The sequence below is a fragment of the Sinohyriopsis cumingii genome, unplaced genomic scaffold, assembly GCF_028554795.1.
Source record: "Sinohyriopsis cumingii isolate HCF-2022 unplaced genomic scaffold, ASM2855479v2 utg000229l, whole genome shotgun sequence".
In the NCBI taxonomy this organism is placed as follows: Eukaryota; Metazoa; Mollusca; class Bivalvia; order Unionida; family Unionidae; genus Sinohyriopsis; species Sinohyriopsis cumingii.
The window spans coordinates 1,288,923-1,309,590 of NW_028315879.1; the positions used below are offsets into that span (position 1 = coordinate 1,288,923).

The 20,668-nt window shown below is 34.4% G+C and overlaps 1 protein-coding gene across 1 annotated transcript; it reads right to left on the reverse strand.

Annotated features, from left to right (window-relative positions):
* Positions 1 to 5,685: 5,685 nt before the first annotated feature.
* Positions 5,686 to 8,124, reverse strand: LOC149774435 (uncharacterized). The gene is made up of 3 exons (XM_089945197.1): positions 7,941 to 8,124; positions 7,675 to 7,726; positions 5,686 to 6,486 (listed from the first exon to the last, which is right to left on the reverse strand). Exons 2-3 carry the CDS (start codon positions 7,724 to 7,726, stop codon positions 6,107 to 6,109), a joined length of 432 nt encoding a protein of 143 aa, XP_089801323.1. The 5' UTR covers positions 7,941 to 8,124; the 3' UTR covers positions 5,686 to 6,106.
* Positions 8,125 to 20,668: the final 12,544 nt, after the last annotated feature.

Below are 20,668 nucleotides of genomic sequence, written 5' to 3' on the forward strand. Positions count from 1 at the left end.
ACTCGAAAAAAAGCAAGCAACCTGGACTTCTTTTTTTTTACTGATTTTGAGAAATCACTTAATTATGTTTCATGGCCTCTTGTTGATAAAGTTCAATCATTTAAACATTTTAGCAAGGATTGTCAATGCCAAACAGTTTTTCTTTTATACACGTTACCATATTTGATTGGATACATCCTAATATTAAAGGAATTGAAGAGAGAAAAAACAACAAAGAAGTTCCATTTTCACAGTATGCAATTAACACCGTTTGCACCCTGGATGGCTCAGTGAAATCCCATAACAGTCTACCAATATTACGGCTCAATACAAATATTGAAGAAAAAACTAATGTACATGGAAATAATGTGTCGCTAAAACTACTTTAAGGTACTACACAGAATATCATTTAGACTAGAATCCATCATATTTCACGTATCTAGGCATTATATTCTCAATAAAATTAGATAATATGGTCAGGCTCAATTATGAAAGCAAACGTGATGTTATATCTTTACTTTTACACTGGTCGCATTGAACACTTACCCCACTTGAAAAATTTATAGTTGTGAGAAGCGTTGCCTATCCAAGATTACTGACCCATTTCTCAGCTATTTCCAAGTTTATCAAACCCACCTAAAGCCAACTTTACCATACGATTCATGGGGAGGTGGAAAAGATAAAACCAGAAGGAAAGTTTTATATAAAGTGTATTTTAAAGGAGATTTGAAGATGATAGTTATAATCAAGATTGTACATTCATTGAAACTCACTTGGGTGAGAAGACTTGTCAACACTGAACATAAATGAAAAGAGGTTTTAATAACTTCCAGGCCAAACATAGATATGTTTTTCATTTTTGAAGTAAATTATACAGCAACGGTGAGGGACACTTTAAATGCATTCTGGACTGATGCGTTTTCAGCATATATTGAATTACATAATACAATTGCTGTATAAAACTCGTACGATTTACTTACAACTTCAATAAAGATTTATCCTAATATTGAAGTTGGAAATTCTAGTTTTATCTACATGCACAGGGTGAAAAGGGAAGTTTGCATTTAAATAATTTAGGTAATGAAAACGTTCATGAGTTAATAGAGATGATTGTTGTGATGAGTTTGTAATGCATGTTAATACCTTGGACTTTCCAGGCATTCTTAGAGGCATTCCGATTTTTTTCCAAAAACTTGATATAAGCATTAATTTAAATATCTATGAACCAATTGTTATATAAAGGTGTAATATTTATTCATTAAGGAAAACAAAGACTGTAAAGTGTATATACAAAACTAAGAGCTAATGATTCTAGGCTAAAAATGAATCCAGAACATGAGTTAACGATCCAAGCGCCTGCATGTAATACTTTTCTTTCCTTCTAAACTAAGTATCCTAAACTAAGATGGTTTCAAACTAAAATAATGCATAGAATTTTCCAACAAATTCATCTTCAAAAAATTTTGGAAAAGTCCATATAAGCATGCGTTTTTTATATAATGACTCCTTAGGGGCTTTATCTCACCTTTTTTGAACTGTTCTAAAACCGAATCGTTACTTACTAGTTTTATTTGGTGGATACGGTGTACCCGTAATAATCTGCACAATTTTAAAGTTTAAGAAAGAGATTTTATTCAGGTATATAGATTAAACCCAAAAAAACACAGTGGTCCTTTTGATGCAAGTGAAATCATATATCTATAAGTAGATTTAACAATGAAACACAAACATGCCCACATTCAAAATAATTAATGAAGTTTTATTATATTTAAGAAAATGTATGAGCTCATTTATTTGGTTGTTGGGAAAATTTAAAAGTATTAGTTATATCTGCACAACAGTAAAGTAAGCCATTTCAAAGGTGTTAATGTTCTCAGTTATGTATTATTATTAGCAGATTGACAATAAGAGAAAACGACCATTTAATATGATAATAGAACGTATATATTGTCAAATGAGTAACAGAAAGTTACAATATAGAAATTTTAATAATTGAATGTTGAATCTAGTAGTAACATACATATGTGCTATTTTTGTGTAGGTAGGTAGGAATATAGTGGTAATTTCCAATGTGCGCAAGATAGTCAAAAACGTTCAGTTCTCCCATATTTCTAAAAATCCCAAATTTTAAATTCCCATTAGTCCTCAGAGTACTCCGCACTTCTAAATTATTGGATGCATCGGGTTTATTTACTGTGTTCAAGCTTCCAGCAGAGATAATGATCCACAACATCCCTTAAAACATTAAACATTAAACGATAAATAGCTGTTTATATCAATTAATTTTTGAATAGTTGTCACTTCATTCATGTTCTCGAATCAAACCTCCCACGGTAAATCTTCTTTGGCGCGGTTAGGTAACTCTGTCATACTGCTTGTTTGGCCAACCATGCTCCAGCATCCCCGTGAGTGATTTCTACGGCGTTCGATAACGTTTCAACAGCAGCTACAACCTTCTAATAAACGCGAGGACTGTGCATACCGAGGACAAAGTCCCCTCATAAGCTATGTTTTCTTATTCATGTTTGTTATAGTAGGATTTTACGTTCAAAGCCTTCATACCGCCTTTGATGGTCCATTTGGGAATTCTTTCATGCATTTAAATCATGGATGAGATCTTTATCAGTGTGTTGGCGTGCACAGATATCGTATGGATTCTTGGTACAATAAATCGTGTCAATAACAGACAGCATCGAAGCGGTTTATATATTAATTTCCATATTTTTGTTTAGTTGTTAAAATCAAGTCGTACGTCTAGTCGTGCCCCAGACCCGCAGTTATTGTCACAGCCAGCTTTATTTTAGACCCGAAAGTAATAAAGCAGGAAGGGTTGGTCCTCACATATATAAACTTCTACGCTCCGCGTGCAATAGTAAGTTCATGGAATCGCGGCACGACACTTATGTATCTGAACCCATATTGAATTTCGGGTACGAGTTTTCATGCCGCAATGCATACAATGTGGAAGCATGATTGTGTTATACAACAATTGATATTTAACATGGCATCACGAAGAGAAAAACCGATTTCAGCTATCGATATTTTCTGCACCTATAAAGTCCGGATCACCTAAGTACAGTGATATATTTCATTTGTTCTCGTAGCAGTTGTTTGATCAATAGGGGCAAAATGCAAAGGCATAAACAATGTGTGTTTAAATGAACGTAATGCAAAACCCGAGGAACACACACTTCAACATTCATCGGAAGATAATTCCAGAGATTTTTTGACGGCTGTACGAGTTAAGAAAAAAGCATGGATACAAGTGCGTTCAGGTATTTCAACTGAACAATATCAGCCTGCTGAGCAATTAGTCTCCAAGGTAACAATATTATTATAACTATGATTTAAACTCAACGTTTCCGAGAGGAAGCGGAACAACAACTGAAAAGATTATGTCAGCAAGAAAACCGCACAATATTGAAATATAAACTCGTTTGTGTTGTTGTAAATGCGATTTGGCTATGGAATGCAATGGAATTCGATCAACTATCTGCCAGTGTAAAACAATCCACAGGAAAGCAGACTGTGGTACGCAAGCTCGTTCATGCGAGCAAATAGTATCCAGTAGTATCCAGACCGTCGCACACAGTCCAACCTTTCATGTAAATAAAACAATCGCGTGCAATGCTCGGATAAACATTTGTAAAGTCAATGGGTTTAGAAAGGCGTTGTCCAATCTCAGCTGCAGAAATCTAAACCGCCCATTGTGATACTATGGCAATAATGTTTTCGTAATCAGTCAGGAAAAACGAAAATGATATTACACCAGATATTTGGTACATTTAAAATAATACAGTTATTTGAATGATTAATTTACTAATATATATATATATATATATATATATATATATATATATATATATATATATATATATATATATATATATATATATATATATATATATATATATATATATATATATATATATGTGTGTGTGTGTGTGTGTGTGTGTGTGTGTGTGTGTAGAGAAAGAGCATACCAAATATTGATAATGACAATGTTTCTCGGTTTTAAGTCAAATGAAAACAATTTCATGCTGAACGATGAGTTTACAAGATGTTTTAATTTAAGGGCCTTTTGAGTGAAGATAAACATGTATTGATTCACAAAATTCAAATACGAAAGGAAATTATGAAAATTCTCATGAAGTGAATGTACTTAGATCAAACAATCGAGAGATGTATAAAATCAAAATGAAAAATAAATAGCATTGACTCCTGGCGTCTCTGATGCTGAGTACTTGTGATGTGAAAATAATGTGAAAGTTCGACGCCAGGATTTAGCTTCGTTTTCAATTCAATGTTAGCATGTGGAAAGAAAATTGTATCGTGCAAGATTTGACTACCCAATATACTGATGAAACTGTTCAAGTCAGAAAACACAGGACTAGCCAAAAGGGCCACTTCGGCAGCGAAATCAACGCAAAACTAATTACGTCAACTAGGTAGAATATTCAAAGTGAGTCACTCAAGACGCAACGATTGAATTTAACCTGGATTGGTCCGACATATAACACACATATAAGAAACCATACTGAATACTACATTTGAAAATTAATGGAAGTTCGGCCCAAGTGAAAATGTCTAGTCTTTCTAATGCAGTCTTATCTAAACTACAGCCAGACATAAAATCATAAACCGTAAGAAATAATCGTGCTAATATTCCGTAACTCGTTCCATGTGTTATTATTATTATTATTATTATTATTATTATTATTTCAATTCTCGCCCATTATCTGTTTATGGATATATTTCCTTAGTGAGTGCCTCCATGTTGAACTTTACTGTACATTTTGCAGTTGGCACTGATTTTTCGCCATGTATGGTGCATGTTTTTTGTTCCCAACATGTTGTTTTGATGTTAAAATCGCAATATGAAGCTATAGTTTCTCTGGAAACTTATTAATTGACTGCAATATTATTTCTGTCATTAGTTATGATGCGTCAAATAATTTAGTTAAGTATTTGCTCCGCTATTATATCTTCATTAATTGCTCAACAGCTGAGCAGTAATCGCACATTCGGCATGATCGCACATGACATTTTATCTGATATGGAATGATATGATATGAAAGAAAAAGACATTGTTGATTGCGGATGTGGTCAGATTTGTTTCTGAAGAGTACAATTTTCAACCTTATAAATTAATTTGGAAAGAAGACAAAATGTTTTGATATACTTTACACAATTAAAACATTCCCGGAAATACCCACAATGCTTTTATTGTGTTATCTTCAACTTATAGAAATAATTTAAAAAGATACGCAGGGTCATTTTTATGATTTTAATATAAGTTGCTGTTAAATTAGCGAACTATTCTCCATAGAACGCAATGGTAGTATATAACTGAATGTTATCCAAGCTTCTATTGCTATTCATTTTTGTCGACTGCAATCTATGCTACAAAAATAAATTTTGAACAGTTTCTAAAAACTGAATTTCAAACTTATAATGCATATGTTCATAGCAACAAATCATGGCAGTTGATAGAGTGCTCGACGTGTTTGCCCAGCGTGTCTAGTTTGGATTCCGCTGAAAATATTTTTTTCTTCTCTTTACCTTTGTCAATAACTTGTCAGAGTCAAGCTGAGTCGTTTTACTTGGTTCAAATTTATGTCCGACTTAAAATCAATCCTACAAATCTCAGACATTAAGACTAAGATGTCGAATATGATAATGGGGACATAGAAATAAGGATAAATATATTACAAAGTTGTTTATTGAAAACAAAGTATGTATGTGATCAAAGTGCAATTAACACTTGTCCTATCACAGTTTAGGAGATCGTGATTGAAAGTCATTAATAATACTTCCACAAAATAGTTCCAACCTGAAAATACTGCAGACATTGTAAACATTAAGTAAAATTATAATTTTTTATGTCCATTCAACATTATTTTTTTTATTTGTAAACGTTTACGTCAAGATAATTCATCTGGTAAGAGATACCGTCTCGAGAGTATCGGGATTAATATACATCTGAATTTATGTAAGACTTGTTTTTAAATATCTCTAAATAGTATGGAAATAAAAATACTCAAGTATCCAAACGGTGTTTGAAAACAATCATTAATAGGTTGAGCAGAATTAAAACGGCAATGACAGACATTTGTCACAGCAGTTTCTACTGACTCATCACGATCGCAAGCGGCAGAACGAGGAATATGATCCAATGTATATATCCAGTAGAAGTGGAAATAGCGCCATTTTTATTATCACCACCACTTCCGCTACCTGAACCAGAACCATTGCTCCCGGTACCACCAGTGCCAGGGCCAGAGCCAGTGCCAGTTCCAGGGCCAGAGCCAGTGCCAGAGCCGGTGCCAGTTCCAGTTCCAGTGCCAGTGCCAGTGCCAGTTCCAGGGCCAGAGCCGGTGCCAGAGCCGGTGCCAGTTCCAGTTCCAGGGTCAGAGCCAGTGCCAGAACCGGTGCCCGTGCCAGTTCCAGGGTCAGAGCCAGTGCCCGTGCCCGTGCCCGTGCCTGTGCCCTGCGCGCTCGTTAAGTCTGTATGCAAATAAATAAATACACAAATAAATAGATAGATTGTAGTGTATTAAATGCAAATATATCTGTCATACACCATAACCAATTTGAACTGTTATTCACACTTGAGGTTCTAGACAGTGTCGAAAATGGTGTACATGCAATCAGACGGGTGTAAACGTTTCTTTGTGCAAGTACGAAAGATATCAGTCTATCTAGATACAGTCTTTCCAGTCTCGCGTATGTGTTCTATCCAAAGTAATTGTACCGCTTATGCAGTATGCCCTAGCATGAATATGCAACTGTCGTCTTAAAAGACATACACAGATTACGGTAAAGAAAAATACGGCGAAGCTGCAGAAAGATTTGACGTTGTTAATAAAGGAAACTACAACAAAACAAATAATATGACCCACAATTGCGAAGGATTTGCAAACTTGCATGACAGATGGGCTTGACGTGTGAGCTCTTTGTACATGTATACCGATATAATTAATCAGATTAAGAAATTTCACGAATGAACACAGTAATATACATGCAAAAAATATTTTCACGACTTAGTTTCAACTTATAGAAGGAAACTGAAAATACGTGTAATTTTGTGGTTTTGTAGGGAATTGTTCTGACTTTAAAAGAATATTCACACTAAAACGAAAGGCAATATCTCGGTCAATTTAGCCCCAAAGACTCTTCTAAGAAAATATTGTCGTTCTTGCTCAAATGCGGAAACAGTCTACTGCAACCAGTGCAAAAAATATATTTTTTAATATTTTTTAAAATGTGATTTTCATACTTAAAATGTTTATAAGAAAGTCAACAAAACTAATCATGTTATCAGTTGGTAGAGTGCTGAACGTGTATACCTAAGGTCTCAACTTAGGATCTGCTTATTTTCCTGTTTACCTATCGTTATAATTGGTCTCAATCAAGTTTATATTTACATGTTTCTAGATAAACTCAACACTTCAGTTTTATTTGCAACTGTGTGAGCGTGTGCTGCTTACTTGTTTTAGAAAATGAAGTCGCAATCTATCAACACTTTTGCTTTGCCTTCGTATAACGGGATATGCATAGCTTTATAATAGGTTCTGATGAGATCGCGTAGTCAGGAAAAAGAAGCATTGAAACAAAGTGTTTAATGCTTTGTCATGGACATTTTCTGGTCAAAACAGATGATGTCTTTGAGGGTAATGGAAAAATAAAACTTACCATTGAATAAGAAGAGAATTGCAAGCAAGCACAACATGAGAAGAATCCTCATCTGAAAGAAAGAATTGGAAATTGTAAAAAAAGAAAAAATGTATACTTGCAGAATGAAACTAAACAACATCTCACGAAATGCGACACTTTCTTCGATAAAGCTGCGTATGAAGCGATACCTAATATTTGATAAGAAACAGGATTAAGAAGAAGAAATTATAATCAAATATGACTTAATTACAAAGGAAAATATTGCTCTACAGCTTTTCAATTACCTTAGTAAGGAAGCTAGTTGACCAGGGTAGACAATCTCGACCACAATTCAGAATAAAAATATTCTGCGACGATTGGTTCGCAACTGACAACCAGCGGACACATCTCGGGTTTATATTGTCTTCTGAGTTGCTAAGGTCGCGAGAGCACGCAACACAAACACGTGGCGTGATAGGAGGATTTTCATCAAGGTATTTACATTACTTACGCAGTTACGTACCGTAGAACAGGAACCAGAAGTTTGAATACAACACAGTTTAATAGATGGCCTGAAGATTATCCGACCAAGTGTAGTGATGGTTTCTTATCTTTACAACGGAGACGTGATCACATCGTGTACTCCACCTATCGACTGAACTCTGTTGACCCACTGATGTCTACTTAATTCTTACACATGTGAAAATAGCCGGATTACTCAGTTCGAAGGAAAAATGATATTGCTCATAACGTAATGAAACGTCCATATTATCTGGTTGTTATTGAATTCAACGATGTTAAGGACATATATCTTTCAAAATTATTTACTATTGAGCTGATTTGGCATATACGACATCTTACACTTAATTTCAATTAAATTGAATTAATTCGTTCTTAATTAGTCACCACTTTCCTCACATAAGGCTTTGAAATAAGTAATTTTGTCATCGCCACCAATATTCCTAACCAATGTCGTTATTGAAAACAGAAAATTCACTTCAGGAGCTGATTTATATTTTAATACATGCGAATTGAAAGTTTTTTCTCAGTATTCTAGGTTAGAACAAAAATACAAAGATGTGCAACAAATTTCCTAATATTCCTAATATTTCCTAATGTTAATTCATAGATTGTTTTGCCTGAATTAGATTGTAAAACAAACTTCTGCAATTACGAAATATGGATAAATCGGTTGTTGTCAGTTGCAGGAAACAAGTCTAGTGTTCGTTTCTAAACTACCATTAATGGTGAATCGATAATACATAACGCACGCGGGGTTAGAAACAGTTCATATATGTGACGAGAACTATTATTAACATTATTTTGTGACGCAGTTACTTTCAGAGAAGTATATACTTTAGTCTCGAATCTTGTATGCCGAAAATGATGCAAAATTATTGATCTTGCACCATCAACAAATTAACATTACATACACTCTGGGTTATTCAAGAATATACATTTGCCAGACAATTTGAGGATTAATGGGAATTTAATATTAGAGGAAGCTCTACGAATATATGAGTCATGAACGTTGCAGACAATATGGGCACACATGGGACAATTGCATGGGTCTTTGGCCACAATGGGTCTTTTTGAATGCTTGAATGGTTAATTACACACCAGCTGACAATCCAAGAATAACCCCAGATTTCTTCCTAGTATACAATAGTAAATGATGCCTCTATAGAACCAGGTAATAGTACAGACCATTCTCAACACCAAGTAACCCTTACGTTTTTAGAAACAGATAAACGCCGAATATTTTGGTAATGTAACAATTCTCTATTGAAAGATTCGGAATACTTGGCGCTTGTTAAGGACTCAGTAAAATAAAGTCAGAACACACACACACACACACACATATATATATATATATATATATATATATATATATATATATATATATATATATATATATATATATATATATATATATACATATATACATATATATATATATATATATATATATATATATATATATATATATATATATATATATATATATATATATATATATATATATATACATACATACATACATACATACATACATACATACATATATATATATATATATATATATATATATATATATATATACATATACATATACATATATACACACACACACACACACACACACACACACACATATATATATATATATATATATATATATATATATATATATATATATATATATATATATATATATATATATATATATATATAGTCGTATTGTGAATGAATGCGCATTGCAACAACTTGTCCATTTGATCTGGAATGAATAGAGATTGGTATTTTGTTTCGATTCGACGAAAGATCATGATTATGGATTGGATTCATCTGTGCAAATTGTACAAGAAATACACCTGATAGAAGCAGCGCGGGAGAAGAGTGTTTACATCTGCAAATGTGTTTGTTCTGTCATTAACTATTTGAAATCATAATGTGAGAAAAATATGAAGTATTTCAATTGCAATTATCAAAAAGACGCTTCTGAATTTAATGTTTATATCATTTTGAGTGCAGTAAGGAAGATGTAATTACATTTGGAATATAGTCTAAATTACAGTACAATTTCGAAATGTATAAACAAGCTTGAGAACTCATGACATGGCTCATGTAATTCGGTTTTGCAGAACTAAGAAGGTATATTTTGAGGAAAATCAGATTGTAAAACTGTAAATATATTTTTTTGCCATTCTTATTACCAGCTAAAGAGACGGTTTATGCCTTTATAGCGTGCATGTTATTTATAGGTACCAAGCAATTTTTCTGAAGTGTGGTGTCTATCGCCAAAATCTGAAACAATGTAACAAAAAGTTTACGTGGAATGTCGCAAAGCAGTTGGTATGTGGCAGTCCACGAAACGTCTGCTTTAGTTCATTTAGAAACAAATTTAATCAACAAAACATATTGCGCCTACCATGCAAATGTACATGATTTGTTTACAAAGTAGTTCCTAGTACCGTATTGGGCACACGTGTCCTGCGCGTTGGTGCAATATGAAGGTGTGCAATATCGTAAAATATTGAACGATTCTGATAATGTAAAGTTAATGGAGAAAACAATGAGCATATAATAATTTCTAATAATCTTTAATTCATTTGTGTAGTTTTGTGTAGTTTTCGTTCCTTTTTTAGGCACGATAATTTTTTCACAGCAGCCGCGACATAAACTATGATGTAACATTACTTTTTATATCTCTAATGATTTCACAATTTAGCCCTCATTCACTAAAATATTAAAAGCTGAGAGACTGGACCTAAGCTGATGTCCATCAAACAAGTTTGATTTGTCCTCGCCTTAAGGAAATAATAAATTATTTATGCCCCTGTTTCTCCAGCATATTTAAAATGTCCGGCCTCTCAAGGCTATGCAAACTTTGTCCTACAGTTGTTTTGATGAGCTGAAGCAAACCAAATGTAAAGATTTATGTATGCATACGAAACACAAGGACCATTCTACAAAACTTCGCGTTAAGTCTAGTTCAAAGCCATATTTTACTCGGGAAACGTCAAAATTATTGGAACATGATCCGGTTGGTAGGCAGTCAATTAAGAGCATGCTCAATATTTTAAAATTTTATTTTTCGCTGACAAAAGTCTTCAAAGGAATGGATAATTTACGATTCATGTGAAGACTGGTATCAAGGCAATACGTAATGAGTGAGACGTCCAAATTATTTGAACATGATCCACTTGGTGGTCAATAAATTAAGAGCATACTTAACATGCTACAATTTGAGTTTTAGGTGACAAACGTATTGACTGCAATGTGTTTATCGCAATTCAAGTGAAATATATTCTTCAGAACGTGTTTGTTACATAATCGTAGTGTTTGCTTGTCCTATAGCAGCCCAATTCTAAGTGTTTTTTTATTTATACAAGATTTAGTCAAAACTAATGTTATGTTAAGAAAATGGAAATGTGTAGTTAATATATGAGGTTATATAACTTCTCAAAGACAAGTAATACAACAACAACAACAACTACTACTAATAATAATAATTCATCATTCGTATTAGTTGCCAAAGATTGTCTAAGAAGAAAAGCTGAATTGATATAGTAAGAAATATTTTTTATAATTAATATAGTTCTAGGACTCATGATGGATGCAATTTTTTTCTACAGACAGATAGAGATAATAAACTTCATTAAAATATTTCTTTATTAAATGATTATATGCTGGACAAGCACAAACAAAATGGAATTCATCTTCTACCAAATGAAAATTATTTTTGGGCATTATTAACAGTACCTATTCTTTCTCTCAGTCATATTATGCCTACCTGTCTCTTTATTCAGCATATGCACCTAGCACTTAATTGAGCAAGTAACTTCCGAGAAAAAAAAAAGATAAGCACATGATAGGTATGTTCCGGTTCTTGTTCGGTTTTATACTTGTTATAATACACACATTGATGTGAATTGTAAATATCACTTTGCCAATATTGGAATGCCATGTCCTTAAATATTTAGTCTGACATACCCAAACGCCGAAGAAAAATGACATGCATGTAACTTTGGTACCCCATGTGAAACGGTTGGTTTCATCTAATCTTTTCAATAATAAATAGAACTGGTGTGGATAGCGAGTGAAAGAGATTCTTTCGACCATTAGCCAGTATTAAAACATCGAAAAATTATGAGGTAAAAAGTGGGTGTTTCAGCACACTCCTATTACAATCACGTTATTGGAAACTTTAGAAACATATAATCCTGCTGGTAAAATGGTTGCATTGCACGTGAAAAATAGACCCATATATTATAGCAAGCACACACTCAATGCGTAATTTTGTAAATCCAAACCTTCTTTTGCTTGAGACATCTACCATTTCTGAAACCAATGATTTTAGTTTCATCGAGATTGAACATTATACAAGCTTTATCACAGAAACATTGAATAACATTTGAAAACATATATAGAGGTGAACATTGCTGTGCACTATTGTCCAACAAAATACCCCTTCTCTCTGTCTGTCTGTCTGTCTGTCTCTCTCTCTGCGATTCAAGTAGACAAATTAAACATTTTGGTCATTTAAGTTGCTCTAGTTTGTAGTGGGGCGTATCTGTTTACCAAACACCAGACACAAATCTATTTGCAGTAAGTCGGGAGACTTTTATATATGTGCACGTTGATATCTTTTTTATATTCAGGCCATTACAAAATTTTAGGAATTTTCTCAATATGTTCTATTGGGGTAGGTGAGGAATATTTTTTTTTGTTTTGGTCTGTAAAAGGACATTAATTTTTACAAACTTAGATCCGGTCAAAGCATGGCGGGCAATAATGTCCTACCCGATTAATCGATTTGGTCAATCTTAAGTCAATTTCTCGTTGACGTGATCAGTAAATAAAGTCCATTTTCCCTGATCGAGTTTCTGGCTGTTTCAAACAAACATCGTAGATGGCTTAGAAAAAAATGATAATCAAATTTTAAAGTTTTTATAAATATTCCAACGAATAAGGGTGGCCATGTATCTGCCACTCCCACCTCTGTATGACTCTGCAAGATCTGTATTTGATGATATCCCACCACTACCAACGACAAGACAAGAAGCAAACGTACCAAGCAAACAAACAATCAAACAATAAAGAAACAATAATTTCCTCTTGTTTGTTCCGATTATTTCAAGTTCAAGGCAAAACAGATATTTCATGATATATCTTTACACAGTCTAAATCGTTGGCTATGTCTATATACGTCATAATATAAATATTTTTAAAAAAATGACATTAGATAGATATTTTATTTATGAAAAGAAGGGTTGTGCAAAAAATTCATTCACAACCCCAACAATGAAAATATCCATAAAGCGAAAGACAATTTCCTTGTTTGAAGTGAGAGCAGTTTCCTTTTTCTTTTAGTGCAGATTGCTTTTCTAAAAAATATACTGTTCAAATTGAATTCCATATTATAATTTTTAAGAGATCGAATAAAGAACAACACATAAAGGGATGGTAGGAGGAATGTATCGAGAAAGAATGGAAAATAATTCGAAGTTCCCCCTTAACAGAAGCCAACAAAACTAGGATAGTGTGAACTAGATTGACCGTTTGTCTAGACACATTAAAGTCAAGGCAGCTTTAGTTGGGGAGGAACGTTTATTATATTTGTTATCACTGATAATAGATGCCATTATGTAGACGATATGCATGATTGATGAAGGCGTTTAGCGCTCACAGAACGATATGGACGAATACGATACTTAGAATGTAGAGGTTGCAAGGTTAACTAAAATTTAAATACTTTGCAATACTTTTACCATATTGAATATAAAATTACGTCGTTGCATGGTCAGACAATTTGTAGCTGCTTTACCGAGTGTGGATATGCGGCATCAGGCATTATCAAACGCCAGTGTTACACGTACTGTTTCGAAAGCACATTCCTGCTGAAAAAATACTATTTTTGTATTAGTAACATGATAACTAATATCCGATATTTTGTTGTTGTAGTTATTGTTGTTTTGGTTTTGTTAATGTGCAGCGGATTTTAATTTTTTTTGCAACATTCAATAGAATCAAGCGTTTATACAATATTAGCATTGATCACGTATAAAATTGCAAATATGAAATTTATTCAAGCTCAGTCTGTGCAATTATGAATATTCATTCACATTGGTATAAGTAAGCTGGTCAAATAATATGTACGCCACATAGGAAAAGTCAAGATGCTATAAAAAGATCAAAAAAATTACATAAAACACTAGGAGCCACGGGTATCCGAATGGTCTAAGGTACTCGCCTTTGCGGACGACTGCCAACTTTCCTCTGTCTGCATGGTTTAAAGTTTCGGAATCGACCTATGTTGATGCACGTGTGTGTGAAGACGACGGTTGTGCTTCGCAAGAGATCTGAAGGTTAAGAAAAACATTCATTGATTTAGTTATTTATATATATCATTCTCCGTTTTTTTTTGTATCCCGTATTTTGAATTTCCATCACCATACATGATAAGTGGCTTATATAGCTTCTTTAAAAGCAAAGAAAGATAAAAATATTGAAAAAGTTCACCTGTCGATAGCGATATACACATAAGTGTCCAAAAGAAAACAACAATGTTGGCCTCCAATCCGGTATATTGTCCGAATACGGCTCAGCAAAATATGAACCCTGCTGGTCCGTTTGCCTCCCCATCATATTTTCCACAATGCTAATTTATACATCGCAATATCCAACTAGCTATACCTGTGCATCTTCATCCAGATGGTCAATCTTCACACGCTTCTATGGCACTTAACTCTGCATTAAAAGACAGGATTGCCAAATTTATGTTTGATATCTGACAATATTTTTGCGAAATAAATAAAACCTCAACTGCCCTTGTGACTTTAATACCAGAAATGCTAACCTATCATATAGTTTCTTAATACAAATCAAGCTGAAATATCCAGTCTCGATAATGAAACAACTAATTAAATAGAGGAGACTCATAATCCATACAAATTTAGCATACCCCAGGTCCGATACTCACAAGAATGAAATAGAAATATTTATGGTATTCGTTTTCTGAGTTTTGTAAAAATAATTATATGTACAAATTTTGAAGTTATAAATGAAAATATGAGAGGAACTTACAGTATTATGAAATAAATCCAAAATAATCCTGATGAAGTTCTATAACATCCAAAAGAATGAAGAATTCCATATAAATTTCAAAACCGAAAATGTACTAGTCCGCCAAGACGTGTGAAGTTGTCAAGATGGCTTGTCCAGAATTCCCTTGAATAATTCACATTAGTTCCAGAATCATAGTATAGTCCAAATAATGAGCACTTTCCTTTTCCACTGAACAGTCCAATTACATGTTTTCCTCTAGAACAATATCTAAGTTCAAAATGAAATATATCTGCAGACTTACAACATGAACACAAGCAATGAAAATGACTCCAAATTCAGTTCTCTTCTTATATAGACCATCTAACCTTCTATTACAACCACATTTCACAACATACCCCACGTTAAAGATCTAACTACTCGATTTTTTCTATGATGTATATTCATATAACCTAGCCCATCCAATGGGAAATTACCTAATTCTTCTACAACCGTACAAAACCCCATCAGCAAATGAGAAATGAACCCAAAATCTTCAACTAGTCTTATTATTAAGATGAATATTAGTAATTGTCAACACATAGAAACCTACATTTATAGATCATATGTAATTTTACGCTCTTAATTCTACTAAAACAGACACAGTTACGTAGGCAAATACTAACTAAAGATACGATGTACAATTTACGGTCATGAATAAAGATTACAAAACTTAAATAAAATCATGCACCACGAGTTACAGAAAATACAAATATAAATACCACGAAGTAATCTGCTACTTGTACTTAATACTATCAAAGAAATGTCTATCACAGAAAATAGACCTAGATGATTGTGAGATACGCAGAGAATAAAAATGAATTCATATCTAATATATCAAATATATATATCAAAACTGAATTATATCGATTGTGATTAGAGGCGGACCGAAACTAAATTTCTGGTTTCGGCCGAAAACGAAACCAGACCGAAAGTTATAAATTGACTTTTGGCCGAAACCGAATCCGAAACCGAAAGTTTAACTACATCTTCGGCCGAAACGGAAACCGAAAGATAAACCGATGTTGCCGAACACAAGATTTATTAAATAGGCCTGGGTCAGGATGCAATGCTACTCTTCAACAACTGAGTAGGGGAAGATGTCGACAACGATCAAGTCCATGATGCACTTATCAATTCGCTGAACTGCAACGTGGTCATCAGGCCAGACCATTCTGCTCTCGACCATTGATGTCAAGGACGTCTGCACAAATTTGCATGTTTGGTCGCTTTCTCTTCTATCATCATCTTTTTCGAGGCACGCTCTGCTCCGTCGTTCATGGACCTCTTGATATACGTACCATGGAGCTCCTTGTGGCAGCTGGCCAGATGACCTTTCAAGCCTGAAACTGTCTGAAGTCTTGGTTTATCGCTGCCACGTGATAACAGTTTGTTGCATTCTTTGCACTGTGCCTTGCTTGCATCAGAATCGATTTTTGTGAAGTAATCCCACACTGCATTTTTCGACATTCTTTGCGGTGATTAACTAATCCGTTTATTATTAACTTTAATTTTCTACTTCACACAGATTAATTCGCTACAGTGTAACTAACTGAAATTATCAATATTGTCAGACTTCGAAATCTCTGTATTCAACACGCGAGTAGACTGAAATGCAACAGTGCCTAGAATTGCCTAGCGCTGACTGACCGGCCGACAAGTAGAGTAATAGACGCATCACTAGCGTTGTATTCTGAAAGTTAAGATGGATCTTCGGCTGATGACCGAAAGTCAATATCAGTTTCCGCCGAAACCGAAAGCAAACCGAAAGCTAACTTTTTGGTTTCGGCCGAAACAGAAACTATGCCGAAAGAGACCATTTGCCAACTTTCGGCGCCGAATTTCGGTCGGCCTCTAATTGTGATGTGCAGGAAGATATCAATAAAGCAAGCTTAACGATAGACGATGTAAATAGACTCATAAACGACATTGATAATGTTTTCCTAGCTCAGCTGAACTAATAATTTGTCAAAAAGGACAAAATCTGAAAGCATTGCAAATGCACACAAAACAAGTAACTTTAACCCATGATTTTTTAGCGAGTGTATGAAAGCAAGAAAACATTACGACTGGTTATAAGAAAGTCCACGATCGTAGAAAATCTGCAGTGGGTAAAGCTTATATGTTAACTGTTATTAGACAGTAAAGCCCTTGTCCTTAATCTCAGAATCTGCCTCTCTTTCCAAACTATTTTATTTAAGAGGTTACGCTGGATTCAGGTCCGGTAGGTATTTCCGCTCTTTGAAACATCCGGGTACTCTGGTTTGTATGAGAGATATATGCATACCATGGATATGCATTTCACAAAAAAGATCTAGTCACAACTAAGGTATATGGCAATATATACAAATTACTAGTAAAACATTATTGTATTAAATTGTATATATTGTATACATATTCACAAACTACAATTTATGTCTTTTTATATTTGATGAAACTGATTTTATTTCTCAATATACTTCTAAAGCTGAAATTTGATACAAAATCTCGACTCCAGTCATATATCAATTATTTCTGGCATTTGTTACAAAATATTTTAATTTGTGTATAGATGCACAGGTTTTGGGTTGGGACAGAAAAAACACTGACCAACGATTTTACTACCTCAATGATTTTCATGATTTCCTGGGTTCTTTTATGAGATATACAACTGTTGTAGTTATGTCCTAGTCAGTTCCTAATTTCTCTACCAGAACCCAGGGGTCAGTAAAGACTTCTTACGAACATATAATATGGTGTATTGCTGAAACAGGCAGCTTGTCATGAGGATGTGAGTTTTTGTCCTTGCAAATGTATGCAAGGTGAGCATTGCGTAAGGCGTGTTTAATTTCAGTCAATAATGTATGGATATATGGTTTTGAAAGCAAAGAGTTGCAAATATCACAGCATATAGTGCAGTGAAGACATTGATATAATCTTCAAATCCAAACTGTTTCTTAATCAAGTAGCGCCTACATTGCGAAACATTATTATACAGATCTCTTATTGACTATGACATGTCAGGTCACCTCAGATCTGAATTATTGTAGTACATCACTGCTTCTGATTCTTCGCTGGTACTTACTGTGTTGTACATATACTGGCAAGTGACAGTGTGTATATTAAACTATGTAGACAAACGTTAGCAATACATATACAAATCTTTGATAAATTTCTGATCTTCTTTGCTTTGGGTTTTGAATGTAACACACAATTAATTTAAATTTCCCCCAGTACGTCTTCTTCTTTTTCAAAATTCATTCCTTCGATGAGCTCAGCTTTTCAAAATGACAGATCTATGTATATAAAATTGTTTTTGTTATCATCCTAAATGTTAGATAAGGTGAACACTTTTGAGAAAATAAAAGTGACAGGTTGAAAAGATTAACACAGTTCATTGTTCTGTTTATAACGTTTACCTCAATTGTCCTTCTTTGAACCTCTAACTTTATAAATCTTCTGTATTTGATCAGAGTTGGTATGGTTTCATAATATCTTGGAGCAAATTTGCTTGCTTCTTCTAGATAGGTAAAAACGATGCTGTAAAATGGGTAATACTTCCTTTAATAAGTTTTCATTCTCTCTCCTTGTATATTTTTCGAATAAGTCTCTAAACGTTAGGTTTGTCTGGAACCGTTACAATCATTTAATATCATACAGCAATACTTTCATTGTCAAACATTTATAGACGTTTTACTTCATATTAATATGTAGCCTTTTATTTATATAACACTGGACAACAAATTTTTACAAAAGTCATGTTACTGAAATAAAATTAGTCAATTCTTATCAATTTTTATGTGCTGAACACGAATATGACAGTCAAATTGCAAAATTGGCTCTAGTTTTTTTGTAATCTGCAAGAAATTAATGTTTACATAACGAAATGCATTCCAATAGTAAAAGGTCAACTGTAATAGCCTACCTATAAAAAATCAAGTCATTGACTACATCTTAGATTTCTTCGCCTGTCTCTTGTACAGCTGTTCGGGAGCATCTCTGAGGAGTGTCCAGCAGTAGTCAGCCAGCATTGTAGTGGACCATTTTCCCTGGTATCTTTGTTCCATTGTTGCGATATCTTGATGAAAACGTTCGCCGTGTTCATCACTAACAATACCACAGTTGTTAGGAAAGAAATCCAAATGGGAATGAAGGAAGTGAATCTTTAGAGACATATTGCAGCCAAGTTTCTTATACTTCATCAACATGTCTTCTACTAGTTCCTTATAGTTTTCTGCCCTAACATTTCCGAGGAAGTTTGTAGAAACTAGGCGAAAAGCATTCCATGCTTGTTTCGCGTCACCTTCCAGCAAGTTGTTGAACCGGTCATCTTTGAAAAGCTCTCGAATCTGAGGACCCACAAAAACTCCCTCTTTAATCTTTGCTTCGCTGAGTCGAGGGAATTTTTCATGCAGGTATCGGAATGCTGGCAAAGTCCGGTCAATGGCTTTCACGAAGTTCTTCATCAAACCTAGTTTGATGTGAAGGGGTGGTAGCAAGATTTTCTGAGCCTCAACCAGAGCTGGGTGTTGGATATTCTTCTCTCCAATGGCTACATTCTGCCTGTGAGTCCATTCCTTCCTCATGTAGTGCATTTCCCTTGCTCGGCTATCCCACTCGCATAAGAAACACATGTATTTTGTATATCCTTGCTGCAGTCCCATTAAAAGGGCAACTACCTTCAAATCACCACAGAGGTGCCAGCTGTACTTGTTATACTCAATGGAATTCAGTAGCTGCCTTAAGTTATCGTATGTCTCTTTCATGTGGACAGCATACGCTACTGGAATAGATGGAAGAATGTTTCCATTGTGCAAAAGCACAGCCTTGAGACTCAGTGTCGAAGAGTCCACAAATAGTCTCCATTCTTGTGGGTCATGAGTGATTTTTAAAGCATTCATGAGGCCCTCAATATCGGAACAGAATATCAGATTACTTTCCTTTCTGAAGAAAGGCTCCAATTGCTGGTGGCGCTTTCGATATGCAGTAATTGTGACATCTTCTTCTAGAAGATTCCATTGTTGGAGTCTTGATCCTAGCAATTCTGCCTTGTTCTTTGATAAGTCCAAATCACGAATCAGGTCATTTAGTTCTTCCTGTGTTATTCTGTGTGGGGTTGATGATGCACCACAGTGAAAATCTGGATCACTGCATGCTGATGGACCAGGGGAAGAACAGGTCGACTCACCTTTGTCTTCGTCAGATGAATCAAGAGAATATTCTGCTGGAGGTTCTGGAATAGGAAGTCCCTCACCATGTGGAACTGGTCTCAATGCAGACGGAATGTTTGGGTAGACTATTCTCGACTTCTTTCGCTTCGTTATTCCGCCGGAAAGAGGAGGAACCAAGCAGAAGTAACAGTCATTTAGGTGGTTGCTTGGCTCTCTCCACACCATTGGGACTGCAAACGGCATTGATGACCTTTTGCAATTCAACCACTGTGAAA

What these genes read in the sequence shown, in the direction of transcription:
- LOC149774435 (XM_089945197.1), bottom strand. Translation starts at nt 7,726, where the DNA reads ATGAGGATTCTTCTCATGTTGTGCTTGCTTGCAATTCTCTTCTTATTC. An exon ending in AATTCTCTTCTTATTCAATG is followed by an intron (nt 6,487 to 7,674) that starts GTAAGTTTTATT and finishes ATTTGCATACAG; the next exon opens with ACTTAACGAGCGCGCAGGGC.